At 57.4% G+C, this 23,023-nt stretch overlaps 2 protein-coding genes across 4 annotated transcripts in view; one reads left to right on the forward strand and one right to left on the reverse strand.

Annotated features, from left to right (window-relative positions):
* Nucleotides 1-23,023, forward strand: part of C21H7orf50 (chromosome 21 C7orf50 homolog) — a 125,069-nt gene that overhangs the window by 66,043 nt on the left and 36,003 nt on the right. The window lies entirely within an intron of this gene.
* GPR146 (G protein-coupled receptor 146) lies at nt 4,175-22,783 on the reverse strand. 3 transcript variants are annotated; one of them, XM_045994170.1, is made up of 2 exons: nt 22,657-22,783; nt 4,175-9,921 (listed from the first exon to the last, which is right to left on the reverse strand). In XM_045994170.1, the coding sequence occupies exons 1-2, from the start codon at nt 22,703-22,705 to the stop codon at nt 8,900-8,902; spliced, it is 1,071 nt and encodes a 356-aa protein (XP_045850126.1). In that variant the 5' UTR covers nt 22,706-22,783; the 3' UTR covers nt 4,175-8,899. The 3 variants fall into 3 exon arrangements, with proteins under 3 accessions (XP_045850126.1, XP_045850128.1, XP_045850127.1); XM_045994172.1 differs by lacking the exon at nt 22,657-22,783 and adding an exon at nt 22,200-22,433; XM_045994171.1 differs by lacking the exon at nt 22,657-22,783 and adding an exon at nt 12,417-12,713.

Raw genomic sequence — 23,023 nt, forward strand, 5'->3', positions numbered from 1 at the left:
CGTCTCTAGGCCGCGAGCTCGCACTGCCGGCCGCCGGTCCCTGGCCACTGGGCCGTGAGAACCACCACAACACTGGAGCCTCCTGTTCTCGTGGGCGCCTTGCCCGCTGGGCCCAGCCCCCCACTTGCCTGGGCTCCCACCGAGCCGTCAAGGCTCGGGATGAACAGAGCTGCTAAGAGAAGTACCCACGCACAAAGCCTGAATTTCTGGTGCTGAGCAGAGGGGAGAGCCCAAGGCTTTGAGATGGGGGTTGTGAGGGCAGGCCGGCTGGCTCCCAGCTCCCGTTCGCTCTGGCCGGAGGGCAGTAAGTCCAGCAGCGCTGCACAGGGTACCTGAGGGTTAGAGGAGTTGGCAGTCCTGGACGTGTGAAGCCAGAGACCATCTGTAAACGCAGGTTTCTGCCACACGGTGTGACCTGCACAAATTGAAGGTCCCACATGGGTCTGAGTTGGGCCGGCCTCTGCAGCCCAGCCCCAGGACCAGCCTGGCCTGGATCCCTCTCCTGCCCACTGTCCATCTATCTCCGGACACCCCAGCGCCCTCCTCCCGGGGTGCCTCGAGGCCTTGTCCCCGCCTTCTGTCACACCCTATCTTTGCATTTCTGTGGATCTGATTTACTCCCCACAGAACTGTCTGCGCCCTGGGTCTGTGTGCTTCGTATCAGGGTTGGGGTGCAGGAGGACATGACTTCCGGGGTGGAGCGCTGTGCCGCCTCGTTCCTGGCCTGGCCCATCCCGTGTTTGCCCCACGCTTCCTCAGTGCCAAGGGCAGACACTGGCGAAGAGGTTGGAGTGTGTTGGAACTCTGCACACGCGGAGTGCTCACAGATACTGGACGTGAGTGAAAGTGGGAAAGAAGGTGTGGCCTCGAGCCCACGCCCTCCCCTGGACCCTCCCAGAGCACGGGGCCTGCCTGTCAGCTAGCAGCACTGTTCCGCTTGTGCGGGAACCGGCAGCGGTCTCCCTGTGCCCACTGCTCCTCCTGTGTTCCTCGCCCCGTGTTGAGAAGGCGATGGGACAGCCCGTTCGGGAAACAGTGGCTCTCCTGCCCACTCCTCTGTCCTAGAACACACCATCTTGGGAAGTGTTGTCCTTGTGTGTGAGCATAGGATGGTCAGGCTTCACGTTCTCTGCAGTGAGAGCATCTTTCCTGGTCTTTGCCCACGGCCCAGCCCCGGTTGTGGACGTGACTGTGCTGTACTGCGTGGCCTTCAGAATCTGGCACACTCACGGTCACCCGTGTTCGCGGCAGCTCTCCTCACAGTGGCTGTGGTGGGAGCGGCCTGAGGGTCCGTCAGTGGAGGAACGGGTGAGAAACATATCCCCACACGGTATACAGAAAGGACTGGTGGACTGATGCCTCCCCCAGGCTGGAGGGACCTTAGCAGCAGCCGCTCCATGGGAGAAGCCTGCCCCAGGGGACCATGTGTTCTGTGACTCCCCTGAGAGTTGTATCTGGGAGAAGCCGGTCCACACAGACAGGAAGATGAGTGGTTGCAAGGCGCTGCAGGGAGCCGCCTCATGTATCCTGTTCTAAAATACCAGCTCCGGGGCGCCTGGGTGGCTCAGTGGTTTAAAAGCCTCTGCCTTCGGCTCAGGTCATGATCTCAGGGTCCTGGAATCGAGTCCCGCATCGGGCTCTCTGCTCGGCAGGGAGCCTGCTTCCTCCTCTCTCCCTCTCTCCCTCTCTCCCTCTCTCCCTCTCTGCCTGCCTCTCTGCCTACTTGTGATCTCTGTCTGTCAAATAAATAAATAAAATCTTTAAAAAAAAAAAAATACCAGCTCCGACGGCCCCTGCGAGTGTCTAGACTTTTGTCACTAAGACATTTGTACATGTTTAAAATTGGCTTTATTTGAGCCAGATGCCATGTAACTCCACTGTTACGAAAATGCGGGTCGCTAACACTAGAAGCCCTCACTGTGGCCCACTCCAGTGGCCACTCCGTCGTCTCACCGGCGCGTCTGTAGCCGATCCCTGTACTGGACTTCTGGCTCTGCTCGCCACCAGGCTGTTTGTTTTGCTTTCCTTGTCCTGCTGCTGTGTGGTCAGCAAGAAGAAGGGAGAGTAGGCTGATTACGGACTGACTCATCTCAGTTCCAGCCCAGGCCACAGCGTGTTTCTCTGCGGCTGTGGGGGACGATGGGAGCCTTGGCGGGCGAGCCCACAGGTGCTCCCAGGACAGGGAGCCGAGCCAGTGCCGCAGCAGGCAGTCCATCTGCCCGCGTGCCCGCGGCCGTCCGGCTAGCTCTTTCCCGATTGATCTCCGTGCTCATCTGGCCTCGTGGTCATTCGAGAGTCTTGGAGCAAACCCATAGTGCCAAGTAACAGGGCCTTTGCAAACTCTGGGGGAACTTGCTTGGGGTGTTTGGACAAATGTTTTCCTGAAGAAGACCATGTTCGGGTTATTTGTGGTCTGAACCTGGCTTCCAACACCCGCAACCTATCTCCGCAGCCATGTGGCGAGCGCAGTCCTATCCTTAGGGCCCCAGTGTTCGGCCCGGTCAGCCCTGCCTGGCGGGCCGTCTCCTCACAGATGAGGAGCTGCATGTGCAGAGGTCAGAGGTATCCACAAAGGCTTGGGGGGAGTGCGGGCTCCTCCTCCTGGGGGGTGGGGACAGGGGGCGGGCACTTTTCGGGAGTGCCCTTTGCACCATGTGGAATTGTGAGTCCAAGCGTTTCCTTGATTATGGAGCCTTGGGAGCAGGCAGAGCCTCACAGAGACGGGCCCCTCCGTCTGTGACGGAAACATCTGGATGCTTCAGGCGATGGGCAGCTCCCGAGTGGCAGAGGCTGGACCCATGTGGCCTTCCAGCTGGCCATGCAAGAGAGAGCAGGCCTAGAGAGCATGCAAGAGATAGTGGCCAGAGTGCTTCCCCCCTCCAGACTCTAGCATTCACCTGTGCCTTTTTATTTTATTATTGTTATTTATTTGACAGAGATCACAAGCAGGTGGAGAAGCAGGCAGAGAGAGAGAGAGAGGGAAGCAGGCTCCCCACTGAGCAGAGAGCCCGATGAGGGGCTCGTTCCCAGGACCTAGAGATCATGACCTGAGCTGAAGGCAGAGGCTTTAACCCACTGAGCCACCCAGGCGCGCCTCACCTGTGCCTTTTTAGACGGAAACTTTTCCAACAGTTTTTAAAAGGCATGTATAATCTTACGGTTACGTCTTATGTACCTTTCTAGCCATGGCCCTTCTTTAGCTCCCTGAGGTGTAGACATTGCAGTGAGCGCTCAGCTTCACTTGGATATGAGAAATTCCAGGGAGAGGGTGCCCTGTGGACGGCAGCGTGCAAAGCCTTAACTGCACAGCAGTCCAGCATCACGGGCCTACACCTGGCTACTGTCCCTGCTGGCTCCAGCATGGCCACCTGGGGCTGCGTGGGCTTGGCGTGGCCAGCGTGTGTGTGTGTGCATGTGGGCGTACACATATATGTGGGTGCCCACACCTGGCGGACTGCGTGCTCGTCTCCACTGCTGCCAGGGCTGTGTCTTGGTAAAGGCACAGTTTGCTGTGCATTCTGTGAGCCTCGTGCAGTCTGGGCCTGTGTCTGCAGGGATAGCTTGTGAAGGACAGTCCCTTCGGGGATGAGTAGCAGGCTGTCTGCATTTCAGCAGCTGGTTTGGGGGTGAAAGCCGCCGTGAAAAATCACTGAATTACATCACCAAATGTGACCCACCCAACCCCAACCATATCAGCGCTGAAACCCGTGAGAAGCACCCTCTCGTGGCATGAACATGGGTCCCAGCGGCCCGGCGCACCGTGGCCCATAGTCAGCCGCCCTGCTGAGTGAAGGTCTGCCGGCGGCCACTGGATGGAGCTCCACAAACATGCCTGCTCTCCGAGGCTGGAAGGGGGTTCTGAGTCACAGTTGGTCGGCGGAAACTCTAGAATGTCCCGGCCGGTCTCCCAGCATCTCCGGCCCTGGCGTCTTATTTCCCAGGTTCACATGATGTCAACAGCAGATGGGCTGAAAGAGCCTCTCGTTAAGTGGTTTTAAGTATCAGGAGAAAGGTCGAGAATGCAATAGGCACTCAACAGATGCTTTGTACTGAGGACTCCTGTCTTACATACACGATTGACAGAACAAGGCAAATCATAAAAAGTCTTTAAACTGTATCTTATTTATTAAGATATTATGGGTATCTTCAAATTCTTTCATTCCTGGATGACTCAGTCACTTTTCAGCTTTATGAGAGCTCATTGTGTGCACAGCATGTTGACCACTTGCCGAGGGGCTCACACCCCACCCCCCCACGCCCCCAGAACTGCTGGGGCCACCAGGACATTCATTCTGTCTTCAGCCCTCAGGATGTGGTCAGCAATCTTTAAATTTTTATTCTCAGGGAAGAGTAACATTTGCAAGAGTCATAAGGCTGTCTCTGCTGGCCCTCGTGGACAACCTGTGTGGTGGTGTTCGCGGCACACTCTGCCACCATCTGAGGCTGGCCACGAACGGTCAGATTACTGTCATTGTAACCGAGGAGCTACAGAGAAACAACCAGAGATGGCAGGATCTGTGCCACTAGGGGAAATGCCGATTTTAGGTTAATACGTTCTGATCTACATTCTATGCCCCTGGAAATACACATTTGAAGAATTCCAAAATCGGGTAATACATATCAAATAATTTAAATCTTCAAATGTCTGGGTTTTTTCTTTAGCAGGTTTTTCTTCCTCATTTATGTAGAATTTTAGGCCAATGGGTACATCATAAGATTTAACAGATGAGAAATGAAAAAGCCCCCAAATTCTCCAACTGATTTTAAATTGAAGAACGGGACTTATAATTTAGCATCTTAAGCATTTATTCCAGATTTATCCTTTATCAAGTGTTTTCTATAAAAGAATGAATGTTTGACTTATCAATATGTCTGCCCCAAATAGCAGCACGTCTGGTTTCCTATGATAAATTCTATAACCTTCACGAAATAAACCTAAGATTAAACTCATCTTTTGGAATTTTAAGCATGGCAAGATAGATGTGTGTTTGTGGATTAACAAAATCAATGAGCTTGGAATATATAACCTTTCACTGGGAGAAATATAGATTGGTCAATTAAAAATATATATGTAATCTTTATTTAGCATTGAGTTCACAGTCTACTTTAGCTTTTTCCAAATAGTTCCTCATTCTTCTCTCAGCCCAAAAGTCTTTCCATTTTTTTGGCCAGTTCGCAGGAGCACTGGAAGCCCCATACCTGGAAGAGAAGTGTCAGGTCACAGCAGATTGATCCGAGATGAATTTAGCACAAAAATGTGGATGAACAAATGTGAAATGGACAGTAGGTTCTGCAGCATGTGAGGTTGGTGGCAGAGGTGTCCCCAGCAGGGAGAAGAGCGTGTCTCACGTCTGTGAGACCCAGGTATGCTGCAGAACCAGTGGGGGGGGGTCTCCGTTAGAGGTAAGGGTCTGCACGGGAGCCCCATCCTGCCTTGGGTCTGTGCTCCACCAGGAAGAGCTGCCAGGCTGCCACGTGCCTCGGGGGCCCCCTGTCACCAGCACACATGGGTGTTGGGATGGGGGAGGGACCTCTGGCGGGACCTTCTTGGGCCCCCAGAAGGGGGGTCTGGAGGTCACCAGAAACAAACCAGTTTGCAACCAGAGACACTGAGAAATGGAGAACAAATCAATAATTTTAGGTCCCTCTCCTGTTGGAGGGACCCCAGCTAGGGTGAGGGACTGTGCCCCTCCGCTCTGTGCTCTTGGCATTTCCCTCTCTCCTAAGGAGCTCTTTCTCCTCAAGCAAAGAGCAGAACAGGTAAGCAAGGAAAAGGGTCTTTTTATTTGAAATAGCACTGCCACTACAAACCAGCCCACCCGCTGGATCCCGTTTCCACTAATAACGGTGCTGGCTTCCTGACCCAAGAGCCTGGCTGTGTGTGGTGGACCATGGCCTGACCCCGGCCCTGAGTCTACCCGCCAGCTGGGACAGCCCTAGAAGTCCAGCAGGAGCAGGCATGTCGGAGGTGGGAGGTTCTACAGCTGCAGTACTGGGACCTGTGCCGTCACACTGGTCACTTAGGAACACCAGGCTTTCCCAGGGGAGCCATGGCCTCGGGACTACCCATCGTTCAGCTCACAGCTGGAGGAGGGTGGAGGGGGTCAGGCCTGAGGCTTTCAGGATTTGAAAAGAAACTCCAGTGCATCTGAAGACCTACAGCAGCAGTTGGGGGGGTTGGGGGCGGGCGCATCCTTGCATAGAACTAGCACATTCCTGACAGAAGCAACCCGAAGACTTGTCTCCTTCTGCCCCGGATCTACTGCCAGGGCCCCACAGAAGCGGTCCGGACTTTCACAGCTGGCGGGGCTGAGCAGGGCCAGGGCCCTGGTATCCAGTGTACTTTCCGGATCCTGCTCGGGCGGACTCTTCACTCAGTCCCATCCCAGCATCCTGGAGGGGATACATTCTGCAGATGGAAAAACAATTGCAACCAAGTCATGGGCTAAATTTCCCAAGAGACCAGGACCAAATGGAGCAACTTCCCCGCATGGAATGTGGCAAAAAATCGAGCCACACTCTGTTATCCTCAGACCAGATGTGTCAGAACTCAGAAGTTTTCAGGTTATCACAAGTTAGTATGTTAATATCTCCACTAGGGAACTAATATCCAAAATACATAAAGAACCCCTACAATTCAGTAGCAAAATAAAATCTGATTACAAAATGCAGAGAAGGTCAGAAGAGACATTTCTCCAAAGAACACAGACAGCCAACACATACATGAAAGGCTTTCTGCGCCCTTCGCCACCGGGCAGGTGCACATGAGAACCACAGAGGGGGACCCCCCACACCTGTTAGGGTGGCCGTCATCAAGAAGACAAGAGAAGAGCTGATGAGGATGTGCAGAAAGGGGAACCCTCGTGCACCATCGGTGAGAATGCAAACTGGTGCAGCCACTCAGTCAACACAAGGTTCCCCAGAAGTTAAGGAAAGAGAACTCCCCTACGATCTAGTCCTCACACTTGTGGGTATTTACCTGAAGGATACAAAACCACTAACTGGAAAGATGTCTGCGCCCCCATGTTCACTGCAGCATTACTCCCCATGGCCGAGACACAGAAGTGGCTAAGTGTCCGTCGATGGACAAGTGGACACAGAAGACACGGGGCGGGGGGCATACACACACCCGCAACACACACTGCGGAACAACAGCCATAAAAAGGAATGAAGTCTGGCCACTTGCGACAATACGGACAGACCTGGAGGCCACTGTGCTGAGTGAAGTCAGTCAGACGGAGAAAGACAAACACCATAGGCTCTCACTTATATGGGGGATCTTTAAAAAAAAAACAACCAAGGTCAGAGAAACAACAGACTGGTGGTTGGCAGGGGTCTGAGTGGTGAGAGAATGGGTGAAGGGGAGTGAAGAGATATAAATAAATAAATAAATAGGGTGCATTACCAAGCAACGACCAAAAACAAAGCAGGTGTTTTTTTCTGGATGCACAGCCCTAAAAGCAGGGTGGAGTTACCCTATTACCAATTCCCAGCCCTGTTCCTCTGTAGCCGTAAATGGCAGGAAAATTTCAGTTGAAACATAAACCACATTTTAAGGAATGTGCATGTTTATGATTTTCCTTTTAGCACATCACTTCTGTGGACCGGTTTTCTGCACACGCACACACACAGTTAACACCGCATGTACTGCATGCTACGGGATAGCGGGGCTGGGGCAGGGCCTCTGTAATCACACTCCTCTTTCTGCAGAAAAGTGCCCTCCTACCACTGGAGGTCAGGGTTTGCTACCAAATGAACTTGCTGCAAACCTGAAAAACAGATCTTCCTGTTTTTAGAGTTTGGTGGGTTTCAGAGTTGGGAGTTAGGGGCTGCAGGCCTGGGGTGTATTGTGATGGTGTGACGGGCAGGGCCTTCTGTTTGCACAGTTGTAAAGCTGATGGTTACGGGCACGGTGTAGAAGAATCCAGGCAGGTTTTGGGCTCCCCGTGGCAGATGCCACAGAGGACCTGACGGGTGAGGTGGTGGTGGTGGCCCCATACTCTGCCCCTGCACCCCACGAGGCTCAGTCGTCCAGGCCTGTCTCTCCCCTGGGCAGTCCCTTCCAGCTTCAGCATTAACCGCCTTTTCCTCTCTTCGGTGTATTTTTATTGTTCCGTCTGGTGCCCACAGTGGGGAGTCGAGCCCTAAAGGTCAGCTGAGGTCACCCATGAGGGCAGCAGGGGTAGTGGGTGCATTCAGTGGGCAAGGAGAGAACCGCGAGCTACTTTACTCTCGATTTAGACCAGCCACCCTGCTGGCTTTGTTCATCAGAAACATCTTGACACCACCTCTGTGTGAGACACCGTGTGCCTCTGCTCCCCACTGCCCCCACGCAACCCTGCAGCCGTCACGCCCACCCCCACCCGTCCGAAGAGGGTGCTCTTTTGTGTTGCTTCCTTCATTTTCATACTTTTGCGACTTTTCTGTCAAATCTTTCTATGAACAAAAATAAAGTAAGAGAGGGAATCAAGGATTGTAGCAAGACAGAGTATAAATACTGGCTTTTGACTGTCATCACGTCATTCTGGGACCCGGTGTGGAGGAAGCTGAGGTCGTGGCCCCGGGGATGGAGCAGTGCGCAGGTCTTGGGCAGAAGCAGGTGGGCTGACGCAACTTCCCTTCACACCAGGCCCCTGCTGTTTTGAACAACGTGGCCTTCGTGTAAGAGAGGCCTTTGTGGAACAACAGCAAACTTGGCGAAAACACATCCAGTGCTGTCCTTTGTTCTTGCGGCACTGACCTCCTGGGGAAGACGGTGACACGGTGCCGGGCACCCAGCTCAAGTGTCAGTCACCTGTCTCCCAGGAGGGGGGTGGGTCGTGCCTCGAGGGCATGCACCCTCGGCCAGCAGCCAGGTGACCCCGCAGTGAGTGCTGGTGGTGGCCCCAGGACTGGCTGTCTATGCCATCACCTGCTGGACCCCCACCTGGTCTGGGGAGCAGCTCTGATGCCCACAGTGCATTTTCTTGATGAGCCGCCGGAGTTTGCCAGGGAAGCTCCTGTTGATGTAACGGTAGAGGAGCGGCATCACGGAGCTGCTGGAGAAGGCCAGGAATCTTGACAGGTCCTTCGCAAAGAGCAGAATCCCCAAGTGGTGCCCGTCCACGGGCTTCCCCCGCAAGACCAGCAACGTGTGCCCTAGGAGGGTCAGGTAGTGAGGTGTCCAGAGCCCAAACTGCGTGCACACGGTGGCCACCAGAAGCCTGTGCACCGAGGGCTCCAGCCTCCCCATGTCCTGGTCAAGGGGTGTGTCTTCCTTGCGGAGCCTTGCAATGAGCACCAGCGCATACAGGACGGCCAGGGTGGGGACCAGAAACCCAATGAACACCATGATGGCATCGGCAGCCTCTGTGTCCTGCATCTTGGAGCACTCGACGATCCTGGCTGCCACGTGGCTGCAGATGTAGAAGAGCAGGGAGGAGAAGCTGGTGAGCAGGGCCCCGCCCCAGACAAAGCCACACACGTGCCTGGTGTTGTAGACACTGGACATGTAGGTGCGCGGCAGGGCCCGCTCGATGTAGTAGTCAAGGCTGAGAAGGGCTGTGGAGTACATGGTCACCAGGGAGGAGACATTGAACAGCACCAGCAGCGTGATGTGGGCCTCGCTGCTGAAGCCCCATAGGGCCCAGCCGGAGGCCGTGGGGCCCAGCAGGTACACGGGCGCCAGGGCGCTGAGCACCAGGCCTGCCACGGCCATGTTCACGAAATAGACATCAGGCATGGTCATGCTGCTCTGGTCGTACAGGTTGACCAGGATGAGCAGGGCATTGTAGCCCAGGCCGATGGGGACGCCGACGACCAGGTAGAGCAGAGAGAAGAGGGACAGGAGCAGGTGGAAGTGCTGGCAGAGGCTGTGGTCCTCACTGCCACCCGTGCCGTTGAGCGGGCCGCAACTCCACATGGCGGCGGCGGCGGGCTGGGCTGTATGGGAGAAAGCAGGAGAAGGTTACTGCCCCGGGCCTGCGAACCCCCAGAAACGCAGAGGTAGTGCACAAAGAAAGCCTCGCTCCTTAAACTAGCAGAGAACGGTCAGAGGCTCAAATTCTGTCCTGCGTGCGCGTGTCTCCTGTGAAAGCAAAGGTGCCGCCCCACGGCTGTTTAAGTCCCGAGCTGGGCCCACAGGGTCACGAGGCTGCGATAATCTGACTGGCCATGGTGAGCTCCCTAAGCCTGTGGCGGCAGGAATCTGAGCCATGGACGATTTACCCAGGATACTGCAGGGGAACTTGCTCCCTGCACGCTCTCTGGCTCCTGCTGGGTCCCTGCTTCTCTCTGCCGGGAGGGGACATTCTGCAGGACCTCCCCCACCCCCACTGTGGCCTCACTCCTCTGCCTGGGCTGCGTGGCTTTCAGTCCACGTAACTCCCGCCTGCTCAGCCTCTTTACTGAAAGTGGGTTAGAAAGACAGGTGACTGTGGAGCCCGTCAGCCAGGGTGGCACCCGCACAGCACTCACATCCCTGCACAGCCGGGACACGTGCCAACAGGAGCCTTCCTGAGACAGGGTGACCCTCCACAGCCCCCCAGGTGAGAACAGCAGCCTCTCTGCCTAGCAGGCAGGCCGCAGCCTTGCCCAGACCCTTCTGGGCATGCATGGGAATCGTGTACACCTTCCACGCCTATGTCTGTGGTCTGGTGGCCCGAGACCCACCCTGTTTCACATGACACCCAGGCTGTGACAGCAGGCTGCACTTCCAGCCCTGGGAGCGGGGGCGGGTGCACACGTGGGAGCAGATGTGTGGGCGGCTGCAAGACTGGCATGTGTCACCAATGTGTGCGGTGAATGGAGCTGGGAGAGCAGGAGGCGCTGAGCTGGGAGGTGGGAGGCTGCCCCAGGCTGACACGCTCATGCCTCCGTCTCCACAGGGCCATCACGAGGTCCCAGTGAGGCCACGTCCACAAGAACCATCATGGAGCCTGGGGTTCCCTGGGGGACATGCTCCCGGCTGGGGAGGGGGCTCTGCCCTGTCAAGGCGCCCGTGCCCATGCCAAGAGAGACAGACGGGTGGGCCGTCGGTCCTGGCACCCTCACCTGGCCTTTGAGGCAGCGCCCCGGCAGGGTGCAACCGAGCGGCCTGTGTCCGCGCAGCGCCTGGGAGGCGTGGGCACACAGCTGGCCGTGAGGGAAGAACACACTTCACAAATGTCAGTTCTTTGGAGGAAAACCTTACTTTCAAAATGTAGTTTGGTCCAACCTGATCTCCTGCTCTCAGAATAAGAAATCCCCTTGGGCAAGCACATACAAAGCAGACATTTGTTTCCCGAGCCTTGGGACAGGGATCAGCCAGCCCTGCTGCCCATGAAGGGGCTCAGGGGCCAGGCCCTGGCCACACATGCTGCTGCGCCGCAGGCCAGAGCCTGGCGTGGGGGTGGGAGGTGACGCGGAGAGAGGGCTCTGAGAGCACAGACCTTACCCACTGGTCTGCCTCGCCCTTGCCCCACCCGGGCCAGTGGGATGACAGGGGGTTAACAGTGAAGGAAACAAAATTTTGGAGGCCAGGGGCCCCCATAGCAGAAGTGTGTCTGCATCGGAGTCCCCCAGCCTCAGACTGCGGTGGGCACCCAGGCCGTGCAGGCATCGGGGACGTCCAATCCGGGGGAGTGTTTTGCAAGCCTCACTAATGCTGCCCAGCAGCCTGCCATGATGTGTGTCAGACAGTAGTGACACTCAGGGTCAGGCTGGGCACAAGGCTGGCCGGCTCTGCCCACATTGGTTACATCATTGTTACAGTGTTTACTGTCACCCACAGTGTGGGCTCGGCCCTAAGGTCTGGACGGTGCTCCCGCAGGGAGCTGGGGAGGGGAGTCATCTTCTAGCTGATTACATGGCCGGTTTCCGCTCTCCTTCTTCCTGAAGGCCTCCAGAGCTGGCTGGGGATGTTTCAACAATGTGGCCTCTTCTCTGTTCTGAGGCTCCTCCGTGCTGAACCATGGCTCCAACAGTGAGCAGGGGGGACAGGGAACAGAGGAGGCTGTGGGGAGCTCCCCTGCCAGACTTCACTGGCCTGGAGTCCCCCAGAAACTGTACATTCTTGTGGCCACTGTGGACATCTTCCATCCCAGAGCATCTATCTGTGCGGTGACCAGCTGAGCTCACGTCCTGCCCAAGAACCCATAAGGTCTGCCTGAGATGTTCCACCTGCTCTCGTGTCCAAGCCTCTTTCCTTACAAGAGGAGAGAGATGCATCCCTGAAAAGGCAGGGCCCTGTGCCATCGTTAGGACAGGCACTGGCTCAGTGGGGCGCCGGCCAGCAGGAACGGCCGGGACCTGAGGAGCCACACTCCTGGTCCAACAGAGCCTGTCCTCCCTCAGGCCTGCCCCAGGTTTGTGCGGGACCCTCAGCCCTCCCTCCCGTAGCCTGTCCCTAGCATCACCCCGAGTGGCCCGCAGCCGCACCCGCGCCTCAGGCTGCTTACCTCTATCCTAAACGCCCCATGTCTGTGCGCCTGGACTGCAGACCCCGTGAGCAACACGGCAGCACGGACGACAGAGAGGATCCTGTGTTTCTCAGCACACACCCCACCACCACCACCACCACCCCGCCCGCCCTGGGTGCTTATCAGCGGCAGCCTCGCGGCGCTGGCTTCCTGCGCTGTGCGTGTGCGCGCTCCGTGCCCGCGTGGAAGCCACTTGTTTTCCTCCAGTAAATCGCTCAGTGTCGGCCTCTCTTGGCAGGCCCAGTGACCCCTCCCTATCTCTGTTTACAGCCAGCTCTGCAGAATGAGGGCTGTGCCTGGAAGGGCCGGCACCGTCGGGTCGGGCTCCTGCCCCGTCACACCAGTTCCAGGAGTGCCAGGTTCCTTCCTCTGCACCCCAGCCTGTGCCGAGTGATGGGGCAGGTGCGGCAAGTCTTGCCCAGAGCCAACATGGCCATTCCTGTCACTCGGGGTGTAGGGCGTGTACAGTGACAAGTTCCTCTTTCCCTTGAGCAAGGAAACTGAGAGGCAACTTAGGACAGAACCAGAGGCCACAGCGAGTCCCCATGGAGAGGGGCTCTGGCTGCCAGCCCTGCAGCACGGGCCCCAGGGCTCTTTGAAGGGGCAGCAATGGCTGAGGACAGGTTTGGGACTGGCAGGATGAAGGCAGGTGTCTTCCCTGTGTCGCTGTGGCACCCACAGCTGGCCTGAGCACGGCTATGGCAGCCGGTAGCCACTGGCCGTGTCCCCTCCCGGCCAGGGGCTTAGGGAGCCACTGTCCTGCCTGCCCACGGCTGCCCTGTGGGGCCACGGGGAAGGGCCACTGGCGAGCGGCCATGCTGGGCCAAGAGTGGCTCCATTCTTGGGAAACGGTCACGTGGAGCACAGTCTGTTTAGAATTTCCTTCCCAGTTCTCGTGCCTGTGTGGCCTGGCTCACAGGTCGTGTGGAGAGCAGGCGGCGGCCGTCAGTGCTCGGTCTTCAGTTGAAATAGGCCTGAGTTTCTGTTTGCTGATAGCCAGGAAACACAGAACGTACTGACTTGATTTCAGAAGCCAGAGTGCGCGTCCGTGCATGGTTCTCCTGTGTATGCAGGCGGAGGATGACAGCTGTTGGCTTTCTGTCAGCCTGACGATGACAAGCTTTGCTCTTTTATCTTCTGGGGAATCCACTTTGTTTTCTAAACACGGGCGTGCAGGTATTTGCCAAAGCAGGAGTGTTCATTCCCGTCTGGGAGGATGGGACTGAGAGGCAGGGCAGGGAAGGGAACAGCTGGCAGGGAGGTGGGGGGCCAGGTGCTGGGGTGACGCCACCATCGCTGACGCCACTGGATAGCCACATGCCCACCTCAGGATGGGCTCACCCATGCCCTATGCAAACCGAACGTGGGTCCCTGTGGCCACGGGTGGTCCTGCTGCCCAGGAGCTGCAGGCATGTGGCACAGGTGGGCAGGAAGCAGATGGAGGTGCTCAGGAGGCCAGGGGATAGCAACTGCATCCCCAGAACTGACCTGTGTCAGTGGGTCTGGTGCGTGAGCCTGCGGTGGTCTGCCTAAACCCTAGTCACAGGCGTTTGGTGAAGCCTGGGCAGGTCTCTCAGCTGCTGGCTCACGTCACCGCTGACCTTCCAAAGGATGAGTGCCAGGGCGGGGGGCGGGTCCTGTCCGGGCCGGGGCTGCTGCCTATCATTCTGCACCTGGAGCCAGGCGGATGCCCCCAAGCCCCCAGGCCTGCCCTCCCGGCTACAAAGGGACTCCAGTGGGGGCTGGCCCGGCCTGCCTTTCTCTGGTTCCCGTTTCCTTGTGGTGACTCCACTTCCCTTTTGCACACTCTGGTTTTGCAAGTCCAGGAACCTGGGAACAGAGACTTCCCTTCAGGGAGGAGGCGGGCCTGGGAACAATAGTCTGGCTCCCGCCCTCCTGCCCAGGCCTCAGACCACCTTTCCAGCTCCTGAGAAAGAGGAACTTGGAGTACAGCCGGAGTTGGGGGGGAGGCGGGGTTCCAGGAAGGCCCTCTCTGCAAGGCCACACGGGGTTCAGTGCACTTCAGTGCCCAACATTCCCCACTCCACCCATTCTCATTTGGAAATCTGACACATTCTTCCAGGACAGCAGGATGGGTAATCTAGCTTCCCGGGCCCTGTCACCTGTTGCATGCCCTCAGCAGAGGGGGTCAGGATCAGTGAGGACCCCAGTGGGCTTCTCGTCTGGGCTAGCCTTACAAACAGGCTGGGCCTGTCTCCACACCTCCTCCCAGGACCCCCCCGGGCCCCACCTTGCCAGAGCTCCCTGCTGCTTCCCTGGCTCCTGGGCCTGCCTCCTCTTCCATGCACCCTAGAGTCTTCTAGAAGGGTCTGTTGGCAGAGCTCCCTGGCTTGCTCTGTCTGTCCTGCCGCCACTTCCTCCCACCTAACCAGCTCCCTGCTCCTGTTCCTCTGCCCTCCTCCACTGGGCCTGCCTCCAGCCTCTCGGTGCCAGACTTACTACCACCTCTCCCCCGCCCCCAAAAGCTGTATAGGTCCCACGCCTGCACCCACAGCCTTGCAGCAGACAAGGCGCCGAGAATGGTCCCAGCACCTGTCCTCCTGCCTCTGCACAGGACTGTACTCGGGGTCCCCCTGGATTTCCACTCCTGCCAGCCCCAGGTCTCACCTCATCTGGGTGCTGCTTCTGTCACAGCCTCTCCCTTCCTGGTTGGGGTCGCAGCCTCCTGGAGGGGCCCCTCACAACCGTGACCGTCCTCCCAGAGCACTCTCCTCTCTGTCCCAGATCTCCGTGGGGAGAAGTGACCCCTCACCCTCGAGACCCCCGCTGAGCCAGGCCCGCGGCGGCTTCTGCACGTGTACGGTGTGTTTTCCGGCGAGCCAGGACTGCCTGTCAGCCAAGCTGCACAGAGCAAGGGTGCCCCGGACATGTGTAGGTGTCTTGCTGCCCGTGTCCGTGGCAACGGCAACAGCAGGCCTGCTGGGCCTCCATCCTCTCTGCGGCTGAACGTGGGCCTCTGTGGTGACAGAGTGGCGGCCCAGCTCCAGGCCGATGGGAGGAACCACAGGAGGGCGGTGCACGGTCAGGCTGGCCTGTTCCTCATGGGCACCGGGCATCTTGGCTGGGCAAGAAAAGAGAGGCAGCTCTCCAGGCCAGGGACCTCACACCTGCTTGGGGCTGTCCAAGACAGAAACCACTGTAATCTTCTTCTGGCTTTTTCCACAAAGGTGACTCAGGTACTCTCCCTCTCTGAGGGCTTTGTGTGTGTGTGTTTTGTTTTCTAATGACACTCAGAAAGAAGAAAGGTGCACATCATGAGGACAGGGCCAGTTTTTCAGGTGCCTGCTCCCCTTCCTGGTCCTCTTCCCATGGGCTGGAGAGGCCAGGACGGCTTGTGGGGAGCACAGTTCCAGGCCTGAGGGCCAGCGGGCGCCCGAGAGAGGAGAGCAGATAAGCAGCCAGCCTGGTGGAAGCAGAAGTAGCTGGACCACAGGAGGGTGCTAGGCCCCACGTCAGGTCAGAGTGCACAGTGGGGCTGGCCTGGGAAACGGCAGCCCCAAGCTCCCTGCTGGGCCAGCCCTCAGTGGCTCGGATTGTTACTGTGTCCGCAGCCACGTGGCGCCCCTTCCCTGAGCTTGGCTACGTTCGCACCCCAGCGAAGGGCAGCCTCCAGACAGGCCAGACATTTCCCTCCAGAAAAGCCTGAGAGGACCCGAAAGCTGAGCTGCCATCCCACTCGTGAGGCGGGCTGCGCTGTGGCAAGCCCTGGGAGGGAACAAAGCTGTGGTCATTTCTTCTCCGTGTGGAGCGATCACCTCTTGGGCCTCAGAAGCCCTAATCTTTAGAGGTGAGCAAGGCTGAGGTCCACAAGGACAGAGTCTTGTGGTCCAAGCTGGCATCCATTTGTGGATTTGGTCCCCAGCACTGCCGTCCAGGCCTCTGCCACCTCATGGGGTGCCCCGAGGCCAGACTGTCAGAAGGGCCCGGTCCGGGAGCTGCCTTCTGCAGGGCAGGGAAGACCCAGTGAATGCTGGCTGAGATGGAGCGAGAGGCCGGTGGACGTGCAGGATGCGTCTAAGTGTCCGCTCGGAGGCCCCTGGGGCACAGAGCCCTTTTGGGTTCTGTACCCCATCCCAGTTTCTAGGGACTTCGCGGTTTCCAGGTCCTCTCTGTCCCTTCATCCCCAGCTGGAGCCTGTGTTTCCTCAGCTGGGTGAGAGTCACCTGCAGATGCTCTCATGCATAAAAGAAAAGCCATTTTCTTCCAAGATGCCTTCTGGGCTTCAATAATCCTATTTCAAGGAGACGCTTTCCTAGACTTGCCAGTTTCTAACCGCAGGAGAGTTCTCGGCTGCCTCCTGGTCGTGGAGGCTCTCAGGCTGGGTTACGGGCTCAGCACGTGAGTTTGGAAGGGCTGTTTGCCTCAGGCTGGAGGCATGGAGCCATCGGAGAATGCTGAGAGAAGGGAACCCGCGGCTATCTGACCTGCAGACCCGTGGGCCTAATGGAGGAGGACGTCCGGTGGCCACAAGTCTGGCCTAAGCACCCCTCTGGGCAGCTGTCCTTACTGGCTTGGAAAACCAAGGACGCGCCCTCTGCTCTGGACCCTGAGCTGGGACTTTAGGGCTCTCCGGTTTCTTCCCTGATGGTACTGCCAGTGCTCGAGTATGGTGGCTCTGTAGGGGTGACACAGACAACCCAGAGGGCCGGCACCAAGAGCAGGCACAGGCCTGGCCCCTGGTGGCTGACCAGTGAATCAGCACATGGGGAGAGAGGGCCCTGCAGGCCGAGGGTTTAGTGGGAAGTCCTGTGGGTGGGAGGCCAGGCCGCAGGGAAGATGAGCTGACAGGAAAGCTGGGAACAGACAAGCCACTTCTCTGCTCAGTGGCCTGAGGAGCCCCGGAAGACCGGGAGGGTCAGGGTGTCCCAAGCAGTAGAGGTGATGCCCAGGCCCGGGGGACAGAGGGTGGGGGACGGACAGGGACAGGTGCAGAGCGGGCCCTCTGTGCGTCCTGGGACAGACACCAGTCCTAGGCTGCTTTCCTACTTTGAGGAAGCAGCTCTGAGGGCAGGCACTGCCTTGAACCCTGGCCTCCCTCCTCCCCCGCTCGGTGGGGGGGAGCTCTAATGCGGGCCTCTGCAGGGCAGGGGGCGGCTTAGGCAAACGCTCCAACTTTGCAGAGGGAGCAGTGTAGCCGCCTGTGACCTAGTGCCACACGCTGTCAGGAAAGGTGCAGGTACCCCGCATTTTGCTCAGCATCCCGCCCAGTCGGGAATTCCGTCTGCAGAACCAGCCCCCCAGATTGCTGCTTCCCCCCAGGGGGGCGCTGGTTAGGCGGGTAATGTACTACCTCAGTTTCCCTAGCTTAGGAGACTGGTGTGACTGCTGGGGGGTTAGATGGATCCAGCCGTGTGGAGCACGGCAGGGCAAGCCTCAGCAGGTCCCCGGAGGGTGAACGAGTAGGGTGTGGGCCCACACCCTCCTTCCTAAATGCGGGGAGCTCACCGCTGTGTACCGCAGGGACGTCCCCATCCCAGAGGCTTCATGGTCTGGGTCCAGGCTTTGGTAACACCACCAACGGCGCGTTTGCTGGTTTGGCACTCATGACACAGGGTCATGAAGGTGCACTTCCCTCACCTGGGCCCACAGCATACAGAGAAGAGGGGCCGGTGGACAGAGCAGCTCTGACCCTAACTCAGGAGGACTGGGGGAGTCCTCTCAGCAGTGACACACACCCCCTTCTCTGCTGGCAAGGCCCACACCCCAGTTGGGCTGCCTGTTAGAAGCATTTTGAGGCAGGACGTTGGTAGTTTTCTTTCTGTGCCTTTTCAAAAAAGAGCCCAAAGTGGTATAAAGCAGCCCATTAAAAGTGGATGTCTGTAAGCAATGAAAATGCTAAAATCCAGGGCTAAAGTAAATAGTGATCTCTGTGCAAACAGATGCCAGGAGTGGGGAGTGGGTCTGAACAGCAGCCTGGGGGAGGAGGGGGATCGTGGGCTGTGTGGAAGCACGCCAGAGCAGGCTGCTGCTGGGTTGGGCGAGGGTCACGCCTTCTGGGGGTCGTGTGTGTGTGTGTGTGTGTGTGTGTGTGTGTGTGTGTGTACATGCATAGAGCCCACAGAGATGAAAGACCAGCAAAGAGGAATCAGCCTGTTCCAGGGTAGCTGAGATGGTTTCACTAAAACCTTCCCGTTATTTCCTTGCTCTGTTAATCAGGAAATCCTGTCCTCTGCTGCTGGGGGCCCACTGGTGCTGGGCCTCCTGCCCATCTCCCTGCAGGGTGGGGGCGCACATACTGATCCCCCTGCTCACTTGATAAGTGCTAACTTACCCCTGAAGTTTTGTTTTGGTATCAGCATGGTGAGGGGCCCTCTCTGACCGACGTCCCTACCCCACCTCCAGCCAGTCCGGCTGCAGCCCTGTCTTTGCCACCTGCTGAGAGCTTTCTGAATGGGAGGGGAAAGCCTCTTGATTCCTGCCGGAAGCCTGGCTGGCTGGCTGGGGAGGAGGGTCAGAGGCTCTTTCCCAAGGTGAGCAATAGACCCCCACACCAAGAAGGGTAGGAGAGTGGGAGTACCTCTTGTCACTAGGAGATGGGGCTGTGGGGCACAGGCAGTGCACCCTGAGTGGGCAGACAGCTCAGCCTGGCTGACAGTCTTGTGGGTTGTTACTGTTTGACGTAGACCTGCTGTGCACCATGAGACTTAACTTCAGATGAATGTTCTAGAACAATCAGAATGCTTTGAAAATGACTCCTGAATGTTTATTTCCTTTTGTAATAATGGGCAGAGGCTTTAGCTACAATTAACATCCAGCTGGTAGGAGCCAGACACTCCGGAAAGGCCGGTGCTTTCATAGGTTTTTCAATGCAGAGAGCTTACACATACTGATTCCTATCACAAACTCTGTGCCCTCCTGGGGTGTGATAAGAAACTGTTCATCATATAGATGGGTTGTTTTGGTTTTTATAGCCTTTTGCTTTTTATGGTTCTAAACAGCAGAGTAGTGAGCGAACCAGGCAGCATGGCTCACGCATAAACAAGGAGCGGCCTCTCTCTGTGGAAGAGAACAGGCCTGTCTGCTGGCTCAGGAAGGGCTGCGGGGGACTGAGACGAAGCAGCCAGGTCCAGGCCAGCAGGGCGCCTGTGCCAGGCCACCAGCTTCCTTCCCTGGAAGGAGATGGGACACACATTCTTTTGTCAACAGAGCGCTAGTTTCTTGGGCTGATTTTTCCCCGACTAACTTGGTTTGAGGCTAGTGCTCCTTCCAGGCACAGCAGGCCAGGAAAAAAATAGAAACTAAAAGACTCACTTAGAAATTCAAGGAGCTGAGAACAGATCGGGTCTCCATTTCAGACTCTGGGCAGGCCTGGCAGCCCAGCCTGGCTCCCCGATCTCCCCCAGCCTTTAACTCAGTGTGCTCTTACCTCAGCGGCAGTGTGGGGGGGGCGCACTCAGAGCCGCTGATCTTATCAGCGCCTGTGGTTCTTTCCCAGGGAGGAACCTCTGGTTAGTTTTACTCTGCACAGTTGCTTCCTCAGTTTGCTGGGTTCTAATTAAAACTGGGAAGCTCCTAGGCACACCCCCACTGGCATGAATGGGAGGAAAGGGACCCTGGGTGGGCCTGCTGGGGGACACACAGGACACCTGGTCCATCTCACCCTGCCCTGTGATGTGAGAGATGTTGTGTTTGCATGGGGAGGCTCCCAGGGGACTGAATTCTGTTCCCTGGCACCATCATATTTTGGCGTCTCAAATTAGAGAGAAGATCAGCCTTTTTCTTATCTAGACTGTGGCCCCTGCCTGGGTGGTATTTTGGGTCCTAGGCCTGTGAGACCCCTTTGGGCAGGTACTGCCCAATTCCACAAGTGGCTTTAGCCTTGGAGCCAGCAGCAAGCAAGGGGAAGTGATGGGAAACATTGTTTAAGGAAGAAGCAGCATGATTCATCATGTGTGCTAATGCAGAGGCCCCAGTTCTCTGGAAGGGAACTTACCCCCTTCCTCCACTACCACCCCAAAGATGCTGCCCTAGTGTGTGGTTGGGTCACTAGAGGCCAGGTGGCAGTTTTGTTTCCAGGATTCCAAATGACATTGGAGGGACCAGAGATGGGTGCAACTGCTCCAGGAGCCCCCTCCCTGTCCCACCCCAGGAGGCAGCAGGGCCCTCTTCCCACCTGTAAATCACATCGGCGTAGTTCCCAGCAGTGATCTCTGCAAGTATGTCACTCTCTCATTATGTAATAGGTAGAAATCAGTCCTCACATCCCAACCTAAAAGCCTGTGTGGCCCACATTAAGTGGACGTACCTTGCCTGTCATCAGCCTACCCTGGGCTTTGAGTTACAGGGACACCAGTACCACGCTGACATTTGCATTCTGCCCTAAGACTGTGTTTTTCCATCCTCGGGGTGTTTCCACACTCACGACAGAAGCAGGACACTGCATGGTCCAAGAGCTGTGTGTGGCCCTGGGGGACGGCCTTACTGCTCCAGCCCCAGCTTCCTATGTGTGACGGGCCTGGTGAGCACTGACCACATGAGGGTACTTATTTGGAGGCCTGCTTCATTCAGGAAAATACTACGGGCTCTGGTTTGGAGAGCTGGGCCCCACAGCAGTTGCTTACAGAGCTACGCTGCAGGTCCTGGACAGTGACTGTCTACTGGGTGTAGTTTTCACTCGGCAGTGCCCCAGCTAGACCCAATCAGGACATTGGAGGGTCTGGTCACATTATGCATGGTCAGAGTCACTTTCCCATACCATTGTATGTGCAGGGGTCCAGGAAGCCAGCTTCTGGCTTTTTGCAATTGAATGCTAACCTCTGCTAGAGGCTGGCCAGCTGAAATATGGAACTTGTTACTTAGAGCTAGAGTGGAGATCTCAAAGGGATAAATGGTGCTCTGGACATCAAATGTACCCTCAGGCTCTCCACATCTGGGCAGGGCAGAGGCTAGGTAGATGACCACAAGCAGATGAACACCCAGCTTAGAGACTGGACTTAAGGTGTTTATGATACTAAGTTGCTGCTTGTTGCGTTTCTTGTTGCTAGCAGAGTGGATGTTCAAAGGCGGGGGAGGGGGGGGGTGTTTCCACTGCCTTCCTATGAAGTTTTGCTACCTTTCCATGCGTGGGGAATTATATATTTTCATCAAGTGTCCAAGATAGTTAAAAACAGACTTGCTATAGCTATAGATGTAGTTCCAGAACTTACTAAAAACTGTAATCATGAAGAGGAGGAAAGCCGTAAGCATGCTGATCGAGGAGAACGTAGTCAGTACCCCCTACCACCCCCCAACCCCTGGCGCCGGACATGTGAGGAACCAGTGGTGTTGCTAAGCCACATGCCCCTCCACAGGTTAATGACCGCAGGGCAGCCGCACGGTCAGCACACAGCTGGAGACTGGCCCCAGATGCGGGACAGCGTCCCTGCCCCTTCAAGGGGACACCCCCAAACCTCCGGGGGACATCGTCCCCGTCCCGCAAGGGGACAGCACCTCCAAACCTCTGGGGGACCCTGTCCCCACCCCGCAAAGGGACAGCACCCCCAGACCTCCGGGGGACACTGTCCCCACCCCATAAGGGGACAGCACCCCCAAACCTCCCGGGGGCGGCGCCCCTACCCCCGAGGGACAGTACCCGCAAACCTCCGGGGGACAGCGCCCCCACCCCGCAAGCGGACAGAGCCAGGGCGGGGCCGAGGCACCCGAGAGTAGGTGCGGGGCCGCCGCTGCCCCGGGCTCGCTCCCCGCACGGGCCAAGACCCTGTAAGTGCCGGTTGCCCGACCCCGCCTTCGGCGCCCACTCACCGGCTCGCTGGGCCGCGGGCCGCGCAGTCGCCGCGGGGCGGGCAGCTCCAGGCTCCGAGGAGGCGGCGGCAGGGTTCACGGCGCGCACGCCGCGCGGGCCTGTGTACACACGTGACCGCCGGCCGGTCCCGCCCCCCCGACCGGCTCCGCCCCCGCCCCCAGGCTAGAGCAGCTCTCCGACCGATAGGGGCGGGGCGGGGCGCGTTGTGTGACCCGAGGTCAGCCGCGTGCTGGACGCAAACCCCGGGCGCGCTCTGGGGCTCCCTGAAGCGCTGGTGCTGGTTGTGCTGAGTCAGAAGGCGCTCTAATCTGTACGGCACAGGCTCCCCCCCCAACCAAGGCCGTACCCACCCTCCAAAGGCAGTAGTCTGGTCGGTACAGGTGCACCTGCTCTGCCCCCGCAGCATGCGCTGGCTGTTTTCGCAGTCCCCGGTTACTTCCCCGGCTTGGGAATTACCTTGTCCGCTGAGCGCACCGCAGGAAAACCTCTGAAGCACACCGTGCATTGTTTGCAGCCCCTTTAATTTTGTGGCTGTTGTTATAATTAAACGTTGGGAACGTTTGAAGACCAAGGTGATTTACTCTGCTCTACTTCCTACGGTGTAATGGTACCCTTAGCCGCACATTCTGGCTCAGGATCCGAGAGCATTTCTGTCTGAAAATCAAAGCATGCGGGTTGCAGAACTTAACACAGATGTGCTGCGTGAGCTGGGGCTTAGAGGAACTGCAACAAATGAGGATAGCAGCCAAGGCTGCTGCGAACGCCCCGTGCCGCCTGCGTGCTCACAGGGGAGCTTCCTGACCACTGATAAGAGAGGGAGGTC

This window comes from Meles meles, chromosome 21, assembly GCF_922984935.1.
Source record: "Meles meles chromosome 21, mMelMel3.1 paternal haplotype, whole genome shotgun sequence".
Lineage (NCBI taxonomy): Eukaryota > Metazoa > Chordata > Mammalia > Carnivora > Mustelidae > Meles > Meles meles.

Coding starts and splice junctions, on each gene's coding strand:
- GPR146 (XM_045994170.1), bottom strand. CDS start 22,705: ATGCACGGTGTGCTTCAGAGGTTTTCCTGCGGTGCGCTCAGCGGACAA. Junction 9,922..22,656: donor CGGTGCGCTCAGCGGACAAG/GTAATTCCCAAG, acceptor TCTCCCATACAG/CCCAGCCCGCCGCCGCCGCC.